Genomic DNA, 17,572 nt, shown 5'->3' on the forward strand with positions numbered 1-17,572 from the left:
GACATGGCAATTCGCTGTCAATCAGCAGCTTCACGGAAAAAAACACAATAATTATCAATTTCGGTCTTTAATAACTGGTTACACTTCTCGTTTGTGTTTGCTCAAAACTCAAAATCAACAAAGCAAACCCACATGCGCACATGCTGAAACACACCCCCTTTCTAAACCAATCAGAGCGTAGTTCTCCAATGACGTCAGATGAAAAATCGAAGAACCTGAAATTAAATCAAATGATTTCACTGTGTTTACTGTTTTTCCCTCTCTCTAAAGCATTTTAAATTTAAAATCAATGATATATTCTTTGAAATAAATTTTTTATTAGCAGAGAAATATATTTTTGTCAATTCTATTATTTGAATTTTACGTCTAGAAACACGGGCTTATTTTTTATTTATCATTTCTAACTTTGAGCGTTGCTGCCAGCTCTTGATCCAGATTAGGCAAAACCCTTTTATTTATTTGATAAATGGTAATAATGTCATCATAGTAGATCAAATTTTCCCGCATGTAACGAAAATTTGGCCAATTTCAGTGGAAAAATTCGAAAGAATCGTAAAAATCGAGTCGCCAATAAATTGCAAAAACATTTTGGCAACACCGCCCCAGGTCTGGTGCAAGGCTACGCCTCTTTCGGATTCTACTCTTTCTCCCTCCCTTGCCACCCCGTCGAGACTCGTTTGGAGTGAGGAAAATAACCCACGAGCTTGTCTCTTTCATTGACGAGGCAGTTGGGACACTTGAGTCGTTGGTATTGTGTGCGTCCGGTCAAGAGCAGTCGCCGCCGCACGGAATTCCTGCATTGCTCAAACAGCGATTTATACGAGCGAGCAAAACTTCCATTCACAACACCGGTGCTTTCCTGTTCAATGGCGTACTTGCGGATCGTTTCGCAGCGAATTTGCACGACAAGGAAACTCGCGTCCAACTCGCCCTTGGTGCAGTTTGTGCCGAGCACCTTCAAGTCGACGCACGCCATCAATGTAGAGGCTGCGATCAACCCCAAGTCGGACGAGAACAGCAACCCGCCGCGCGACCCCCTCGACCAAAACTTCACCGATTGCCAGGCCGCATTCAAGAGCAAAACGACATGGGAAATCCTCAGGGCCTACATTGTCTACACGCTCTGCTCCTCCACCTACCTGGTCGAGAACAACATGCAGGTGTGTATTAATATTTTACTTAAAGATTTTAAGTCAAAAATTAAATTTTAGAACAGTATTACTGTGCGAATGGAATTTTCACCCCCGAATGTTCGAGAATGATTGGAGTTGAGATGGGATTCGTATTCATTTTTTAATAGATGAACTTCTAATGAACTAATTAATAACGAAATATTGCTATTTTAAGATGTATATTAATTTTGATCTCTATAGATTTTAAATCTAATTATTTCCACTGCACAGAGGGATTATATATAGTATTTTATATGATAAATCATATTAATAATTTAATTGTCCTAGATTTTAATTAATTTTAATTTGTGTTCAAAAAATCGCTGTAATTTTGACAAATATTTGTGAATTTCCAAAGAAATGCTGCGCATGCAAACTCAACACAATTGATTTTTAAGTGTCAGCTCTTCGAAGTACACGTGCGGAAATTTTCAACAGCTTCTTTATAAAAAAAGACGCTTTTACTTTCTCGCAAGAATTTTAATTCAGTGCAAAAAAAAACTTCCAAAAAACTTAAATGCTGCTAATTCTATTGAAAAATTATTGTACGCGAAGCACTATTGCGCCGTTGAAGGTGAAAATTCGCAAAGTGCCTTGTCTGCAACTTCTTGCATTTTAGTGCTGGAATTCGTTTAAGCTCTTTGTAGTATTATTAGCTTGGTCGGTGCAACGCTGTTTGTTGATAATAAATGACCGGCGGACACGGGTAATGGAATGAATTTGTTCCGAACGTTAATGAGAAATAGCTGTCTGCACTTTACTTTCCGACGTCAACAGTCACCTGCTTTTAATTAATTAAATCTGGCCTTGTTTGTGAAAATTTGACAGCTTTGGAGAAAATTAATTTTAATTGGTGCTCAAATATATGCCAACTTGATGAAAGTTTATATCATTGGCTTTATTCATAATTGAGATTATTTTATTTTTCTTGTGAGAAATTTCGGATTAAATTTTTTGCCGAGCTGATGAAATCTTCAATCAAAATTTCTTTACATCCAATTTTAAGAATGAAATCTGAAATTATTGCTCCTAAATGAAACGTAGGAAACATTTATGATTATTAATTATTTCAAAATGTCCTTAAAATTTTAAATTTTCATTCAAAAATTTAATATAAATCCAAATAAAAATTTTTGTGTGCTGGAAATATTTGCTTTGGTGGGTGGGATTATATAAATGGGCCAGTCTGTCTGGCATCGCAGTATTTTTGGTCTTTGCGCCCACCGTATGAACACAGTTTGCAAATCACTTGGGGTGGTCAAGGCCGCCGCCGCCGCCCAACAATATGCGAATTGTACAGCTTCAGTCGGAGCTCTTATCAGCTTACAAAAAGTACTTGATGCAAACATCGCGTTTCCCTCTACAATTAGGCGGAATATTTTTATATGCGAAACTCCAACTGAATTTTTTTAAATTTCTGAATTTCCAAGTAGTTGACCTTGGATTCTCTTGCTTTTCGCAGCAATAATTTTATTGCCCCCCAATTTATCCTCATCTTTTTTGCGCAAACCGAGACGGTAAAAATTATACTCTTTGAAGTAATCTCAGTATTTTTCCTTGAAGTCCATTCGGAGGCTTTTTAATTTTAATAGAAGAGCAGACGAGGTATAAAAAGTCTAGCCGCGCGATTAGCATGCGAAAAGTGGTGAGTCTGGGCGATTTAGGCCAACGCGACTTGGAGCAGCGAGATCAATGGCGAACCAGTCGGTATCACTTGCTGCCGCGCGCTATTGATTTCGCAGCCGGCATCCTTTTTTGCGTCAGCCCAAGTGACATTATTCCGCTGCAACGCCAAGGCAACACACAAGAAACTGATCAACCTTGAATTCTGGAAAAAAAAATTGTGAAATAATTTTTAAATTTTTGGTAGGAAAGTTATGATCTAAGAAAATTCAAATTTTCTATTGAAATGAAAAACCTAGAGTTAATTTTTCAACTTTTTTTATTGGAATTATTTAAAATTATTTATTACATTATATTAGCTTTGAACAAAATATTTATTCGTTTTTAATTGCAAATTAAGGACAATTTAAAAAAATTATATATATGTTTTTTTTATTTGTTGAAATTTTTTAAATTAATTAATTACATAATATGAACTTCGCACAAGAAATGAAATTGTATCTTTTTTTTTTTAATGTAAATTAAATTATTGAAGACGAATTTTTGATACATACACAAAAATTTTAATTAGAATTTTGGTTAATTATTAACAGTTCTTCTCAACAAAGACATACATTTCAGCGTCTCTTAACTTTCATAACACGAAGTTTACTTCTTGTGAAATTTTCATGCGTCACGTTTGCGTGTCCAAGTCCCATGATTTTAAATTACGTCTCGTCCATTTGCAATTTGAAGCAGCACTGAGGCGCAAATTGTTTGCGGTTTGCCGGTGCGGTGCAGTTTTGGCAGAGGCTCGTTTCGTCGCTGCGCCAATCACTTTCATTTGTTCTCGGAGGCTATTTAAGGAACAGCATCATTGAGGCCATGCGTTTACGATCAGTCATCTGACCAAGCAGGGGCCAAAGCCAAAAAATAAGAAGTACACATTGTTGAAGAAGTCGGGACTTATTTTGTATGAAACTCCTTGCACAAGGAGCACAAATAGGCCGCCGGCTAAATTTGAATCTTAGGCGGTTTGGAAATTTTTCATCAATATATCATTTTAGCTTGTGACTCATTTTGAGAGAAATAAATTTAAAGCGTCAGAGCTGGATGAAGTTTAATTTATTTTATAATTGCAGACTAATAATATGTATATTTATTTTGTGATCCTCAAATTTTTAAAACCGTCTTATTGTTCTAGAGATGAAAAATGAGCAAATATTTTTAAAGAAAATTGAAATAGCCATTTTAACATAAAATATGAGCTTTTTCTAAAAAATACTGCTTAAGCAAACTAAAAATCAAATTGAATATAAAGATTATTTTTAAGGCTGAATTATTCCATTGTGCTGTCTTGGAAGCTTTTTTTCGGTTATTTATAACTTTTTTCCTTTGTTCATTTATCTCTTGTGGTGTATTTTTTCATTGGCCGCAAGAAAATCGCCTGACATAAGATGGGCCAATTTCCTTCCTCCACAGACCTGTTTTATAATTCCTTAATTGCACCTCCGAAGTTGTGTGCGAAACTGCGAAGTGAGTAACCACTTATTTGGAAGCCATTCCGCGAACTATTTTCTATTTCGGGACCAAATTGATGGGCAGCTGCAAAACCCGGTCTGCTGAGATCTGGCAACAGAATCTGCTAATTAGCGTTTGAATTTTGTGCCTTATCAATGGGCATCACAACGCGCAGAAAAAAAATGAATAAGAGATAAGCATGTGTCGCGCGTGTTGCATCATACCATGCGCGACACCAATAATTGCTCGTTTCCAAACACCTTTTGTTGAGAGTCGGGAAGACCTGGGGTCGCCGCAGGATGGGGAAATGTTTTGTGGAATTCTGTTTAAACCAGTTACGTAACAGCAATACCAAGAACTCTTGCATAATGTGTCTAATAAAATTTTTATTCAAACTTTTACAATATTGAAGTGGAAGAAAATTTAATTTTAATAATTAAATTATTTTATTATTTTATTTTAATGATTTAACTGAGGCTTATTTTTTCATTACTCTTCTTTCTAATCAAGAAACTGCGCCTTAAATTTTCCAAACATTAATTTATGTTTTGACAAAAGCAATTTTCACGTCGGCCAGATTTTGGTGCACGATGTGATGCGACAAGACGTAAAATAATTTTGGAGCAGACGTGCTTGCTTCCATTGATCCACTTTTACGCATCTCGCCGTGGCTGATCGATACTGCAGGCTGGGTAGGCGCCCCCGTTGCTCCACCGGCGCGCCTCTCATTAAAATCAAAGCGTGCTCAACTCCCCCGCACGTTTCCAATAAGTCCTCTATTAATATAACACGCGCGCTTTTATAATTAAGGGTTCCGTCGGAATATCTGTAAACAGCGACGACGTGCTTATTTCTGAGTGCGCACATCAGTCGAACTTTGTTATTGCCGAAGTTTTAGAAAGAAACTTTTAAAAACAGGCATCCATAATATGACAGCCGCTTGAAGCACTCAAACCCTGCAAAATAATTTACATTGAATATTTTTTTAACAATTTTAAGACGAGGGAAAAATAAATATACCAAAACAAGTCATAATAAATAAAAATTTACTGCTTCATATTTTAAATAAATCTTAATTCATTAGAATGGAATTAAAAAAAAAATGGTTTTTGTACCAATTAAAGTGCTCAAATATTTGTTTTTAATTTAGTCCGAGGTGCTAAATTGAAGTCAATCATGGATTTTACATTGAGCCCGGAGGAGGGAAACCTTTCTTGGTAACCAGACGATCATTTATCATAATAATTTTAATTATATTTTTACAAAAAGTGAATCGATTTAAAATTAGTTAACAAAAACATTTGAATTGTTTCAGATAATGAAAATAAGCCAGAAGATCCTGGGTAACAGGCTGTTCAACTGGTTCATGAAGGGAACCTTCTACGGCCACTTTGTTGCTGGTGAGGATCAGGTGACGATCAAGCCGACCATCGACAGGTTGCGTTCCTTTGGGGTCAAGTCCATTCTCGACTACTCGGTGGAGGAGGACATCAGCACTGAAGAAGCGCAGAGACGAGAAACTGAGTAAGTTGAGAGGACACTTGGGTGCAAAAGTATTCCTCTGGAGTGTGGTCGTATTTTTAACCAATATAACATTTGTATTTCAAAATATGCAAATTCATTTGAGTGAGGATAATTTATTTGAATTCAATCCAATAATTTCATCCTTACACCATGCGCACAGTTGATTTTGCAATGAGCACCAACCATTAACTTAGCCAAAGTATTTTAATTCCTCGGTCTTGTGTTTTTCACTCTTCTCTCCAAAAAGGATTCACGATGGGTAAAGAACTAACAAAATTTATGTTTGTGCATGAAACTAACTCTGCATGGTTCATTTCTTCTTTGTTTCCTTGGCGTTCTGCAGCTAATCTGGAGTTTGTTTTGATTCCAGGTTTGCCAAAAGGTGGCTTGATTTGTTGCATGCAATTTTAAGTGTGTCTCTGCCACTCTGCCTATTTAAAAGTTAACTCTTTCTCTGCCTTTAGATTAGTATTTTCTCTTAATTTGTTCCTCTCAGTTCACAAAACTATAACCTGCTGAATAACGTTTTCCGTTACAGGTCATGCGTGTCTGAAGCTGGAGATGACAACTCTCAGGGTAATGAAAATTTTGAATTTCACTATTTTGTTTAAATAGAGTTTTTTATAGGAACCATAAAAAGGTACCACAGCCACCAAGAATTTGCGGACCGACGATACAAAGTTGACAGCGCTCGAACTTACTTCTATCTCAACGAGGCCCAGTGCGAAAGGAACATGGAAATATTCATGAAGTGCTTGGAAGCTGTTTCAGGTAATCCATTGAAACAAATTTTATATTGAAATAATTTTAAAATCAAATCTCGTGCTCTATAGGGACCACTGGTGCCACTGGTATTACCGCAGTTAAGCTGACGGCCTTAGGAAGACCCCAACTTTTGGTAAATTTAATTTTTTTTCTGTATGCTTATTTTACATTTTATTTATTACTCCAGTTGCAATTGTCAGAGGTCATTATGAGAGCCCGTCGCTACTTCGAAGAGTTGACTGGTCATCACGGAAGCATCATTGGCCATAACGTTAAGCCCGAAGATTTAGCAGAGAAATTCGGCAAAGCCAGGCTGATCAATGATGTGCAAGTCCAGCATTTCCTAGACAAACTCACCTACGACAAGAAAGGGTAAATATTTTGACGCTTATTACTTTTTTGACCTTCATTTAAATTAATCACAGCGTCATCCATTTGTTCCCCTGGTCGGGAATCATTGACGAAGACGCCCAGCTGAGTGACACTTTTAGACTGCCTGATCTGAAAACAGGCCGGATGGTTCGTCTCATATCGCAGCTGACCCCTAAAGAAGAGGAAATGTTCCGCAACATGATTCGCCGCATTGATACCCTCTGCAGAGTAATTTTCTTTTTTAAATAATTCTCTTTTGGTACTGAGATTGTCTGTGTGTTAGTTTGCTAAAGAGTTGGACGTCCGCATCATGGTAGATGCTGAGCAGACCTACTTCCAGCCAGCCATCACCCGAATCACCCTGGAAATGATGAGGAAACACAACAAGGAAAAGGCCATCATGTTCAACACATACCAGTGCTACCTCAAAGAGGCTTTCAACAATGTCAGCACCGACTTGGAACAGGCAAAGCGACAGAATTTCTATTTCGGAGCAAAGCTTGTACGAGGCGCTTACCTAGAGCAGGTAATTACAATATAAAAATCAAATTGTCAAGGTTACAAGTGTTATGTAAGTTGTTCTACACACACAATACTTTTTTACGCAGGAACGAGCCAGAGCTGAAGCTCTAGGGTACGAAGACCCGACAAATCCTTCCTTCGAGGCAACATCAGATATGTACTATAAGACTTTGAGCGAGTGCTTGAGGCGCATCAAGGATGGCAAGTCTAAAGGAGAGGGTAAAAAGATTGCAATCATGGTGGCTAGTCACAATGAAGACACAGTCCGTTTCACTCTTAATGCGTAAGTTTCATCTCTATATCATGCCAACGATGCTTAATTTTAAACCGATGTTTAGAATGAAGGAGTATGGAATTTCTCCGGAGGACAAAGTCATTTGCTTTGGACAGTTGCTAGGCATGTGTGATTACATAACCTTCCCACTTGGTATGGACTTGTTGCAATGCTAGTGTGGAATTTACTTCAATATCTGATATTGTACAGGTCAATCTGGTTACTCAGTGTACAAATACATCCCATACGGACCGGTGAACGAAGTTCTGCCATACCTTTCCCGCCGAGCTCAAGAAAACAAGGGCATTTTGAAGAAGATCAAGAAAGAAAAGGCACTTCTTTTCAAGGAACTCACAAGGCGAATGTTGAAGGGTCAGTTGTACTACACACCGAACGGTAATTACAGGCCCATCTAAGCGGAAAAAGCAGTAATGTGATCCCCCTTTTAACAAGATGTTAAAATAATTATAAGAAGCTCCTCATCAGTGTGATTAAACTACTAGTTAATTACAATGTAAACGAGTTCCACAGAACAACACAGTAGTGACATTGGTGGGATGATTGTCGAGTATTATCAAATGTTAACAAAAATAGTACTTAAAAAAAGATATTGCAAAGAGACGAATGAAGGAAGAGACACGATGTTGGCCTGTCATATCTTGTAATGTACTTAGCATAATCAATTTAGAAGAAAAAGACACAAAACTCCATTATCAACTCTTTTTTTAAATCCTGGAGATTGAACTGACAATTTGAAAGCATTATTGCATGATCAAAGAGATTTCTTGCCAACGCCCATTTTTAATTTGAAAAGTTTCCAAGCCCCAGCTATCCTTTGGAAACAAGGAAATTGAGCTTGCAACTTCCGTTAAATTTCAACAATTTGCAGATGGATGTTGAAATGTTGTAATTTCTTTATTATTGTAACTTAAAATAACAGTATTATCATTTCTGATTCATAAACAGGGCGTGCTTGTCAACACAGATCTCTGATTTCTTGATGTACGAATCTCTTGATCATTTTTGCCAAGAGGCCTACACAGAAAATCCCTCAACCGGGAAAAACTGGAAGCTCGCGCAGAGAAAACATTAAGTACTTATCGAAGTATATAATATTTTGAGAGAGAGAAAAAGAAATACTATATTTTTGTGCTGAATCTCGTGGTATGATTGGCACACTGAAAAGTATTATTTTGAAGCGAATTCTTTTTTGAATTTTCAGTCATGTTATTTATTTCTCTTTATAGAAAACAAAACATTTTAAGCTAAAAATATTAGTTTTAAGTCTTGGACTAGATCATTAATTCTTGCTAGCTGAACACGCAACACAATAGAGAAATAAACTCACTTCAAGTGCTAAAATCATTCCTCTGTTGAACAAGTGTGTTTTGGGGTTGCCTTGTGCTATTCGTCAAAATCAGAATTAACTTTTAAACTAGGGTTAAGCAGAAATTTTTAAGTATCGAATTAACAACTATTCTTGCCAATGGAAAGTCATTTTACTCTATATACGTACTTATTTTATAATTTTTAAATTTCACGTACTTGTATAATTGAGAGGCAACCCTGACCAAACTCTGAATTTTGCCGTACATTCATAAAACAGTGCCCTGGACATTTAACATAATTCTCTTTCCTGCCAGCCAACTAGTCGAATTTCTGTATCCAAAAAGCAAATCCCCCAAGTGCATTTCATTAATTTTTTGTAACAATCCTTGCATTTAGATTGTTAAACTTGTGAGTTATTCAAATGAAGTGCTGTACTCGAGAGAATTATCATTTTGTCTAAAAGCAGGGTGTGATTTGTGTTTTTATTCATTAACAAAATTGTACACACAATTAAAGGATCCGTCATGTAATGGTAATGAAGAATAAGAGTGATATGTCCGAGACAATAAAAATTTCTTTCATGTTCAAAAATGCAAATAGACTTTTCTTACATAAAATAACATGTCAATTAAAATTGATCACATTGTTCCATTCAAATAGCTTGGCTATAGATGACAGTAATCCCGAGGGGGTGGTTTAATTCCCGCTTCTAATATACGACGCTCATCGTCACGTGATAAAAGTTCATTGACTTGTCGGTCGTGGCGTCGTGGCGCTCTTGTCCTTGAAAAACGTAAACAAAAAAATGCACACAGAGAGCGTCTGAAATCATTTTGTTGTTTGCACGATTAATGGATTAATGTTAAATTGTTAATTATTTAGCCAATATTAACATACCGACCGCTATTCTGGGGTCAAAGCATTGTGAGGGAAAGAATAACTAAATAGGTGAGAGCCATTTATAATTAAATACTTAGTTTTTAAATTAATTGTTAAAATCATTCTGGATTTTAATTGCCATCATACATTATGCATGTATTATATATTTTAGTGAAATTTAAATGTACGTTAAACACGAATTAAAAAAATATAATAAATTCAAGTTTATATTTTATTGTTTTTCCATTTTTTTTTAGTTGCTTGGTTGTGGATTCGAGACTACATGTACTCAACATGCAGAACGCAAATGACAACCGGTGGGCTGCAATCAGCCCCAAAGTGGCCGAGTATATCGAAGAGGAAAACACCGAGGCCCTGAAGAATCTCAGCGCTTGCGGGGATGTGGAACGCATGCGAGACGGTGTCAGCGGAGGGAACTTGCTGCACACCAGTATTGCGAAGAGGAAGAGCAAGGTGGCCCGATTCCTGCTGGAGAGCTTTCCTTCTCTGCAGTATGGCGTGGACAAGCGAGGGCTAACCCCTCTCATGTACGCTTGCGTCCACATCGAACAGGACCTGGATCTGATCCGCAGAATGGCCAAAGTCGATGGCTCGCTGCTCAATAAACAAGACACTGATCTCCAAATGACGGCCCTGATTCACTGTACTTGAAAATATTTTGTCCACAATTAAACATATTGCTCTAATTCTTAAATGAAATTTTAGTAACCTCAAAGAGATGTCCGCCGTTGAAGGCCTTGGAGATTCTCATCGAGTGTGGGGCAGACTTGAACATTAGAGATTCCAAGGGCTTCTCTGCACTGACACACGCCTTGGCGTCAATGCAGCCTGAAGAACTGCTGTTCACCTTACTTCGAGCTGGCGCAATTGTTGAACCAAGGGATATTTTGAGTCAGTACATCCGTGCCTGCTGGTGGCCCATAGTCAAAGAAATCCTGGACAGAAAGTTGATGGACATCAACGCCGAATTTGAAGGACGAACTTTGCTCACCCAGTATGTCTGGTAAGTTTGTTTGTTTTAATTTGAAGATTAACGTGGAAAAATAGGCTTCTCCTTGTCAAACAACTTGCTTTTAACAACATATAAAAACTCAAATAGTTATGTCTGCTGCCTGTGTTACATAAAAAAATTGTTACAGGCTTGGTATGTTGGAAGAAGTTGAGTATTTACTCGAGAAAGGTGCAAATCCTGACGTAGGACGAGGAGCTCTACTCGAAGCTGTAAAGCTTGGATGTATTGACACTTGCAATCTCATCATCAAGTTTGGTGCCGATTCCAAAAAATTCGCCTCAAGCTTAATCTCGGAAGTGTTCAAAAGCAACAGTACATCTTTGCAAAACCTAATTATGAACCTTGATGGAGTGCAAGCCTGCCAAGAATTCACTTTCATGCACGGAACTCATCCTCAAACTATTGCCCTTGAGAGTAGTTCGCCTCGCTTATTGAAGTTCGTATTGGACCACCCCTACTTGAAAAATGACACACTCCTGATTGACATCCCTGACGTCTTCAATGGGATAGAATTGTCTCATTTTCCTTTGAACATTTCGTACACCTCTATAATTCCCTTAGTTGCGCCTCTGTTCTTACCCGGTTCAAATGCTTATGCGTGCCCGTTTTTTGGAGAACCACAAAAAACCCTCTTGGACATGATGATGGAGGCCAAATTCACCGCAGCTACCCCAGACAAACTAACTCAATCGCCGCTCAGCATGCTTTGCCAAAATTTGAGGTCAAAGTACAATGATGTAGAAACTGTGGCCCTGTTTCACAAATATTTCAACTACATGATAAATAATGGTGCAGATGTCAATCAGATTTGTTGGCATGCAATTCCAACTCGGTATTGCCCTGGATACCCAGAAATCTTTTTGTACCTGAAAGAGGTGTTGCTTGTCCCTGATGCACTGCTGGGTTCCTTCTGGACTTTACAAACTGGAGCAATCGTCCGATTGCTGCAATACTGGAAACAACCACCAGCAGCCCTCTTCCTGGGCTACTATCAGTTCTTCAACAGATTGCGCGAACCAACAATTAACTACAGTAGAATGCTGACAATCCTGCTGCATTTCGGCATTCCTCATGGATCAGAGGTCTTGGAGAAAGTCAAGAAAGTCATCGCAAAATACATGGACGAAGAGTCTCTAGAATACGCCAACAAGATCATCAATAATTATTATGGTATGTCCCAAAATGTTTTGTTCCCATGGAATTTGAATTAAATTAAATTGCAATATTGTTAGCATAAAATTTATCCAGGAATTGTTTGCAATATTAGAGCTAATTTTATTTTTAAATTTGTTTCACATTTTCAGCACAACCGCTATCGCTGGAGAAACTTTGCATTCATGCTATCAGGAGCAATTGCAAGGTGGGAAAGGGTCAACTACTGCCCGAAGCCCTTGCTACTCTCCCTTTGCCTATACCATTGCTCAGACGTCTGCAGTTTAAAGTGGATGAGGCCAACATTGTTGCCATCGATATGCATCTAAATGATTTTGTCACTGGAGCTGTGCCGAGCTTCCATCTTATTTAAAAAAATGGATATGCCTTTTTCACGTAATTCTACGTGATTTATAAAATTTGCATTTATATTTTTGTAATATTCAACATGAATTTTGAATACTGTAAATCTCTAATTTAAAATGCTCATTTGAGATTGTATCGTATTTTAATAACTCTTTAGAGATAAATATTCCAGGGCTACAAATTTCACGCGCATAATGATTTTGTGATATATGTTCTGTGTTGATATTCAAACTTGAGTATATTTTTTTATAAGATTTAGAGGAGCTTGAATAATTTAGTGTCGTAAATGGACCAAAGTGTGAAGTAAAAATATATCGCTTAGGAAATAGTTATTAAATTTTGAAACTACTTAAATCTGTATCGAGTGTAATTTCAATTTTCAAAAATAAATTAAATAAGAGATGGAAAAAATTCCGTTTTTATTATAGAAGCTTCCAGTAATCAGCAGCTGCTGTATATTAATCTTGAATATTGGCAAGAAATAAAAGAGTTCATATTATCTTATCTTTCAATCAGAACCTGCGCTAAAATGAGTGTTGCACCCATTAAAGATAAAAAGTGACGTCTGATAAGTTGTTAGCGAAGCTTTGAGCCAAGCTTTTCAATAAAGCACTTTTGTTTCTGCCGAAGAAGAATGGCGTGGAAACAGATTGTTTTAATCCAGCTTTTCGCTGGCGCTTGCTTTGCGGAATCATTTTATGGGCTCTTTCCTAAAGAAGATAGAGGTGAGTGACAATTTTATTTATTGTTCGTCAAACAATAACCAGATTTATTTTAATCCATCTAGATATTATATTTTATAATGAACTTGAAACGGCGCAAAGTGGATCAGACGTGAGCCTTTATTCACACAAAGATGTCAATAGCACTTGCAAAGGTAGGCTCCATTTATATATAATTTGCTAACACAAATTATTATTATTATTATGCCATTTTAATTTTAAACAAAAACTAATGGCTATTTCGAGATTAGATCACAATGAGCAATGTCGGACTGATGACGATTGCTGTGCCATCCCGAGCATGATTTGCTGGCACTGGAATGAAACAATTGGGATCCCAAATCCTCCTCCTTACCCGATGTGCAAATGTGATTATTATTACCAATGGGATGAGAAAAACTGGAGATGCTAGTATAAGAATATACAATCTAAAAATTCAAGCCAATTCAAACTTTTATCAATTCCAGTCCGTTCTCATTGTCTCGCCAAATGATGATAGCAGCACTGATGGCTTTTAGCTGCGCAATTCTGGTCGCTCTCATAGCATTTTGCATCCATTCTTGTAAATATTGCTGGACGTAAGTTATTATTTAACTTATAATTATTTTTAAAAATGATTTGCTTTATTTTATAAATATCATATTTAATATTGTAAAAATACGTTTTTGATTCAACAAAATGAATTATATAATTTTGATGATTTTTATTTAGTTACAGGGACAGAATTAGATATATGAGGGAAATCAGGCGTGATAGAAGGCACAGGAGAAGGCAAGTCAGATTGCCCAGAGATCAGTACGGCCTGAACGCTTTTGCCGAAATTAATCCGGACCACCCAGTGAAGCTTCCAACGTACGAAGAAATTGGAACGCATCAAGTAACGAGTCTATTACAGAAAATATTTAATTAATAGTAATTGGATATATTTTTTATCATTATAAGGTACTCTACGCGTCGACAACTACCACTTTACCGTCGGCCCAAGCATTGTCAGGCACTCTCCGTTCTCTTCCCCCGGCCTACGAGACGATCATTGTGGAAGGATTTATTGTGCCGTCAGAAGCAACAACGGATACAACCTCAGGCTTTGTTGAGGAACAAGCGGCAAGCAGCAGAACAGATCAAAGGGGTCAAACTAATCAAGCTTATGAAACCGAAAACCACATTTAATTCAATCAGTACAATTTTACACCATTTTCTTTAGTGAATATTAAATATTGTTATAACAATAATTAAATTCTAAACAAAATAATTCTAACCATCGTTTAATTGTCGATAAAAAATTTTGAATTGATTGAGAAGAATAAATTATAATAGCAAAAATAAAAAAGAAAAAATTTGTGGACTCAACAGAACACAATAGTGTGTTTGTTGGTCTTCGCGCCTGCCCGATGTAAATATATGCAGCCGGCTACGCACAAGTGTGAGGCAGGTTGCAGATGTATAAAATTATTTTTGTATATTTTTTTTTTAAATTATTTTCATTTTGAAATAAATAAGAACCAATAAATTATTAATTTTTCAAGCACTTCCTTATTAAAAGCTGTCAAAACTGCACGTATGTGTGTGAAGTTAATAAAAACAAAAGCTCTAAATTTACTTTTCCTCTCTTAATTGATAGCTCAATTGATGCTTTTTAACATAGGTCATTCATTACTCAATTTACTTTAAGACTTTGGCTTCTCAGAGTTAGCGCTTAGAGTTGTTAATTAAAGCACAAGTTTCCATGTGCCAATCTGATCAGAACTCATCTTAATCTATTGTGATGACTTAATTACCCCCACAAACAGCCTTGAGAATATCGATTATTGAGTTTAGGTAGAAATATAAATCAATAAGTATGTTTAAAAAAATATTTGCCTTTTTTAAACACAACAATTTTTATATCACGGTGCTGGCATTTTTTTTTAACACATTCTCTTTGATATGAGTGCACACATATATACCATAAAAAGGTGTAGTTTCAATATCCACCAATGTGCTCTTCTCATCTTACACGGCGGAGCCAAAGTTTTGTGTGTATTTATTTTTTGCCAAAAGGGAATAAAAAAACAGAGAATCAGAGCGGCGGCCGCATCGCATCTAACTTTCTTGCAATATACAGCTACACAGAAAGGGCATATTGCGTATCGCGCGTGAATAAACAATTTTTAGACTCGAAAAGTTCTGTCGTGTGAGACGGAAAATGCTCAAAGCTTTCTAGTCTTGAGTACTCGGAGAATATTTTCGATCACTCAAAATAAAGAAAAATAATTTGAAATTTTCCTGCCCATACACGTGATAGATTTTTTTTTAACAATATTTAAATTTCTTGGGCGAAAATTGCGATCATCCAATTTTATGCTAACCTAGTCGTCTGGTCAACTTAAACTTAACTTTGAATGGAAATCTTATAACGGAGATAAGGTCAGCGGAACACAAAAATCATTTAATAAACTGCATCTGAATTCAAATAAAATTGGTTATTGCAAATTAAAACTCTTTATTATTCTCATTCAAATGTAATTATAAAGAAATGGAAAAAGTTTTTATACTTTCACTTTCTTTCGCCGCTCCCAACCTTTTCTTATTGGAAAAGTTGAGACAATCCAGCTCATAAATTCCATCGGTCCCTCTGCGGTAATCCGCACGTGGTGACGGCGGCGAGAGACCCGATTTTAGTCTGTCCCCGGAGAAGATGAAGTGTGTTGGCACTTGTTTCCTAACTTTGCAATAATTGTCCCGATTTTATTGCCTTTTTTACGAGCACCTCTTGTTTTTATCGCGTCCACGGGCTGCTCACACACACATTCACCAGGGCATCAATAATTACACCCACGCCACAGCCGCTCCATTCTTGTTGTCGGCACCGTCATAAAAAAACAATATGGTTGCGGCAGGAGTGCCGGAATTTCCTCCAGAAACTCCATCTACTTTCATTGAAACTTTGTCGCTCAGCCAACTGTGGAGATTTTTTTGCAACTCGTAGACTCGCACGCGTGTATAGCGCAATAAAATATTCCACAAATAATAAAATCTAGTTCTTGGAAGAAGTGGTGCGTGGCTCTGCGTAGATTTATTGGCAGAATTTTATTATTAGAATCATACTTGAGTAAAGTTGTGGAACAACGCAACTCTTCTTGAGTCTTATATGAATTATACATGATTTGCCAATGCTCTGGCATTGCAACTGCATGACCCTGAAACTGGAACAAAAAATATATCCTTGTTCTTCATTGTTTTATTTTCTGCGCACTGAGAGTAATTAAAAATTGCAGCGCTCTTGGCGAGAAAATGCCGCAGCTTGTAATTAAACTAGAGGGGAAAATTCTATTTTGAATTAAGTTTTATTGTTTTAATATGAGTATCATGAGTGAAGGAGATGGCAAATTATTTTTTTCACGCTCTTTAATAAAATTTAATAAAATATAATTCTCAGATTTAGACATAAAGAATATTAAATAAATCATATTAAAGAATATATAAATTCCATTTGAATTAATATTATTTCATTCTTAACAATTCATCTCTTTATTTAATGAAAAAATATTTAAATAACTGACGACAAAAAATTATTCAGAAACACAAATTTTAAACCTTTTTAGACTGTATAAAAATTATTGTTGTTGCTTTTTTCTCTTAAAAGTTAGTAATAATGAATTGCAATAAAATATTGATTTTAATTACTTGACAAGTGTTTAATACAATTTTTACTTTTTAAATTTAACGCAAAACACTTGCTCTTTTCTATATATAAAAATAAAATGTTATAGGTGGCTTCATTTAATAAATATTTCAGAAACATTATATTAATTCAGACAGAATTAAGTTGATAAAACTCGTATTAAATTTTCCAAAATCCAAAATGCTATTATTGGAACTGATAAAAATGCACTCCTTAACTTTTCCTTGGGGCAATATAAACAGATAAATTCTCTTCCCTTAAAATACACATACATATGTATAAATAGCCTGCCAATCCAACACAGGGAATGGAAAGCCCGCGGCTAAGAAACCAGAAACATCAAATTGGCAGCACTTTGACGTACTTCTTGTAGCTTAATGAAGCGAATGTTGGGCTAAATTGCTTTCCTGCAAATCGCAAACAGCAGACTGACACACGTGCGTGGGTTATTAAAACACAGTCCAAAGTTGCTTAATCAAAACTCGTGGGTATGTTTGTGCGTACGTGCATTACGCTTTCATTAACGTGCACCGCAAATACAAACGGGTTAAACAGAACAGAGAGGGAAGCCGTCATTGGTGCTGGAAGGCCTCGGTGCGTCCTGGGTGCACGCGACCTTATTAGATAATTGGTAAACGTTGCAATTATGTTCCTGTGCAGCTGCATTCTCCGCAA

The 17,572-nt window shown here is 36.5% G+C and overlaps 3 protein-coding genes across 4 annotated transcripts; all 3 read left to right on the forward strand.

Moving 5' to 3' along the window:
• Nucleotides 1–648: 648 nt before the first annotated feature.
• Nucleotides 649–9,654, forward strand: LOC132205432 (proline dehydrogenase 1, mitochondrial). 2 transcript variants are annotated; one of them, XM_059634474.1, is made up of 12 exons: nucleotides 649–1,160; nucleotides 5,611–5,819; nucleotides 6,067–6,078; nucleotides 6,358–6,395; nucleotides 6,447–6,590; nucleotides 6,653–6,717; nucleotides 6,772–6,956; nucleotides 7,010–7,184; nucleotides 7,240–7,482; nucleotides 7,565–7,761; nucleotides 7,817–7,905; nucleotides 7,963–9,654. In XM_059634474.1, the coding sequence occupies exons 1-12, from the start codon at nucleotides 867–869 to the stop codon at nucleotides 8,166–8,168; spliced, it is 1,857 nt and encodes a 618-aa protein (XP_059490457.1). In that variant the 5' UTR covers nucleotides 649–866; the 3' UTR covers nucleotides 8,169–9,654. The 2 variants fall into 2 exon arrangements, with proteins under 2 accessions (XP_059490457.1, XP_059490458.1); XM_059634475.1 differs by lacking the exon at nucleotides 6,067–6,078 and having other exon boundaries at nucleotides 650–1,160; nucleotides 7,963–9,652.
• Nucleotides 9,655–9,806: 152 nt separating this feature from the next.
• On the forward strand, nucleotides 9,807–12,945 carry LOC132205431 (uncharacterized). Its single transcript, XM_059634472.1, has 5 exons — nucleotides 9,807–10,029; nucleotides 10,218–10,624; nucleotides 10,687–10,984; nucleotides 11,121–12,163; nucleotides 12,298–12,945. The coding sequence occupies exons 2-5, from the start codon at nucleotides 10,255–10,257 to the stop codon at nucleotides 12,516–12,518; spliced, it is 1,932 nt and encodes a 643-aa protein (XP_059490455.1). The 5' UTR covers nucleotides 9,807–10,029; nucleotides 10,218–10,254; the 3' UTR covers nucleotides 12,519–12,945.
• Nucleotides 12,946–13,077: 132 nt separating this feature from the next.
• On the forward strand, nucleotides 13,078–14,832 carry LOC132204858 (uncharacterized). The gene is made up of 6 exons (XM_059633703.1): nucleotides 13,078–13,236; nucleotides 13,299–13,388; nucleotides 13,485–13,644; nucleotides 13,701–13,811; nucleotides 13,945–14,110; nucleotides 14,176–14,832. The coding sequence occupies exons 1-6, from the start codon at nucleotides 13,146–13,148 to the stop codon at nucleotides 14,401–14,403; spliced, it is 846 nt and encodes a 281-aa protein (XP_059489686.1). The 5' UTR covers nucleotides 13,078–13,145; the 3' UTR covers nucleotides 14,404–14,832.
• The last annotated feature ends 2,740 nt before the right edge of the window (nucleotides 14,833–17,572 follow it).

The sequence above is a fragment of the Neocloeon triangulifer genome, unplaced genomic scaffold, assembly GCF_031216515.1.
Source record: "Neocloeon triangulifer isolate White Clay Creek 2 clone unplaced genomic scaffold, ASM3121651v1 ptg000002l, whole genome shotgun sequence".
Lineage (NCBI taxonomy): Eukaryota > Metazoa > Arthropoda > Insecta > Ephemeroptera > Baetidae > Neocloeon > Neocloeon triangulifer.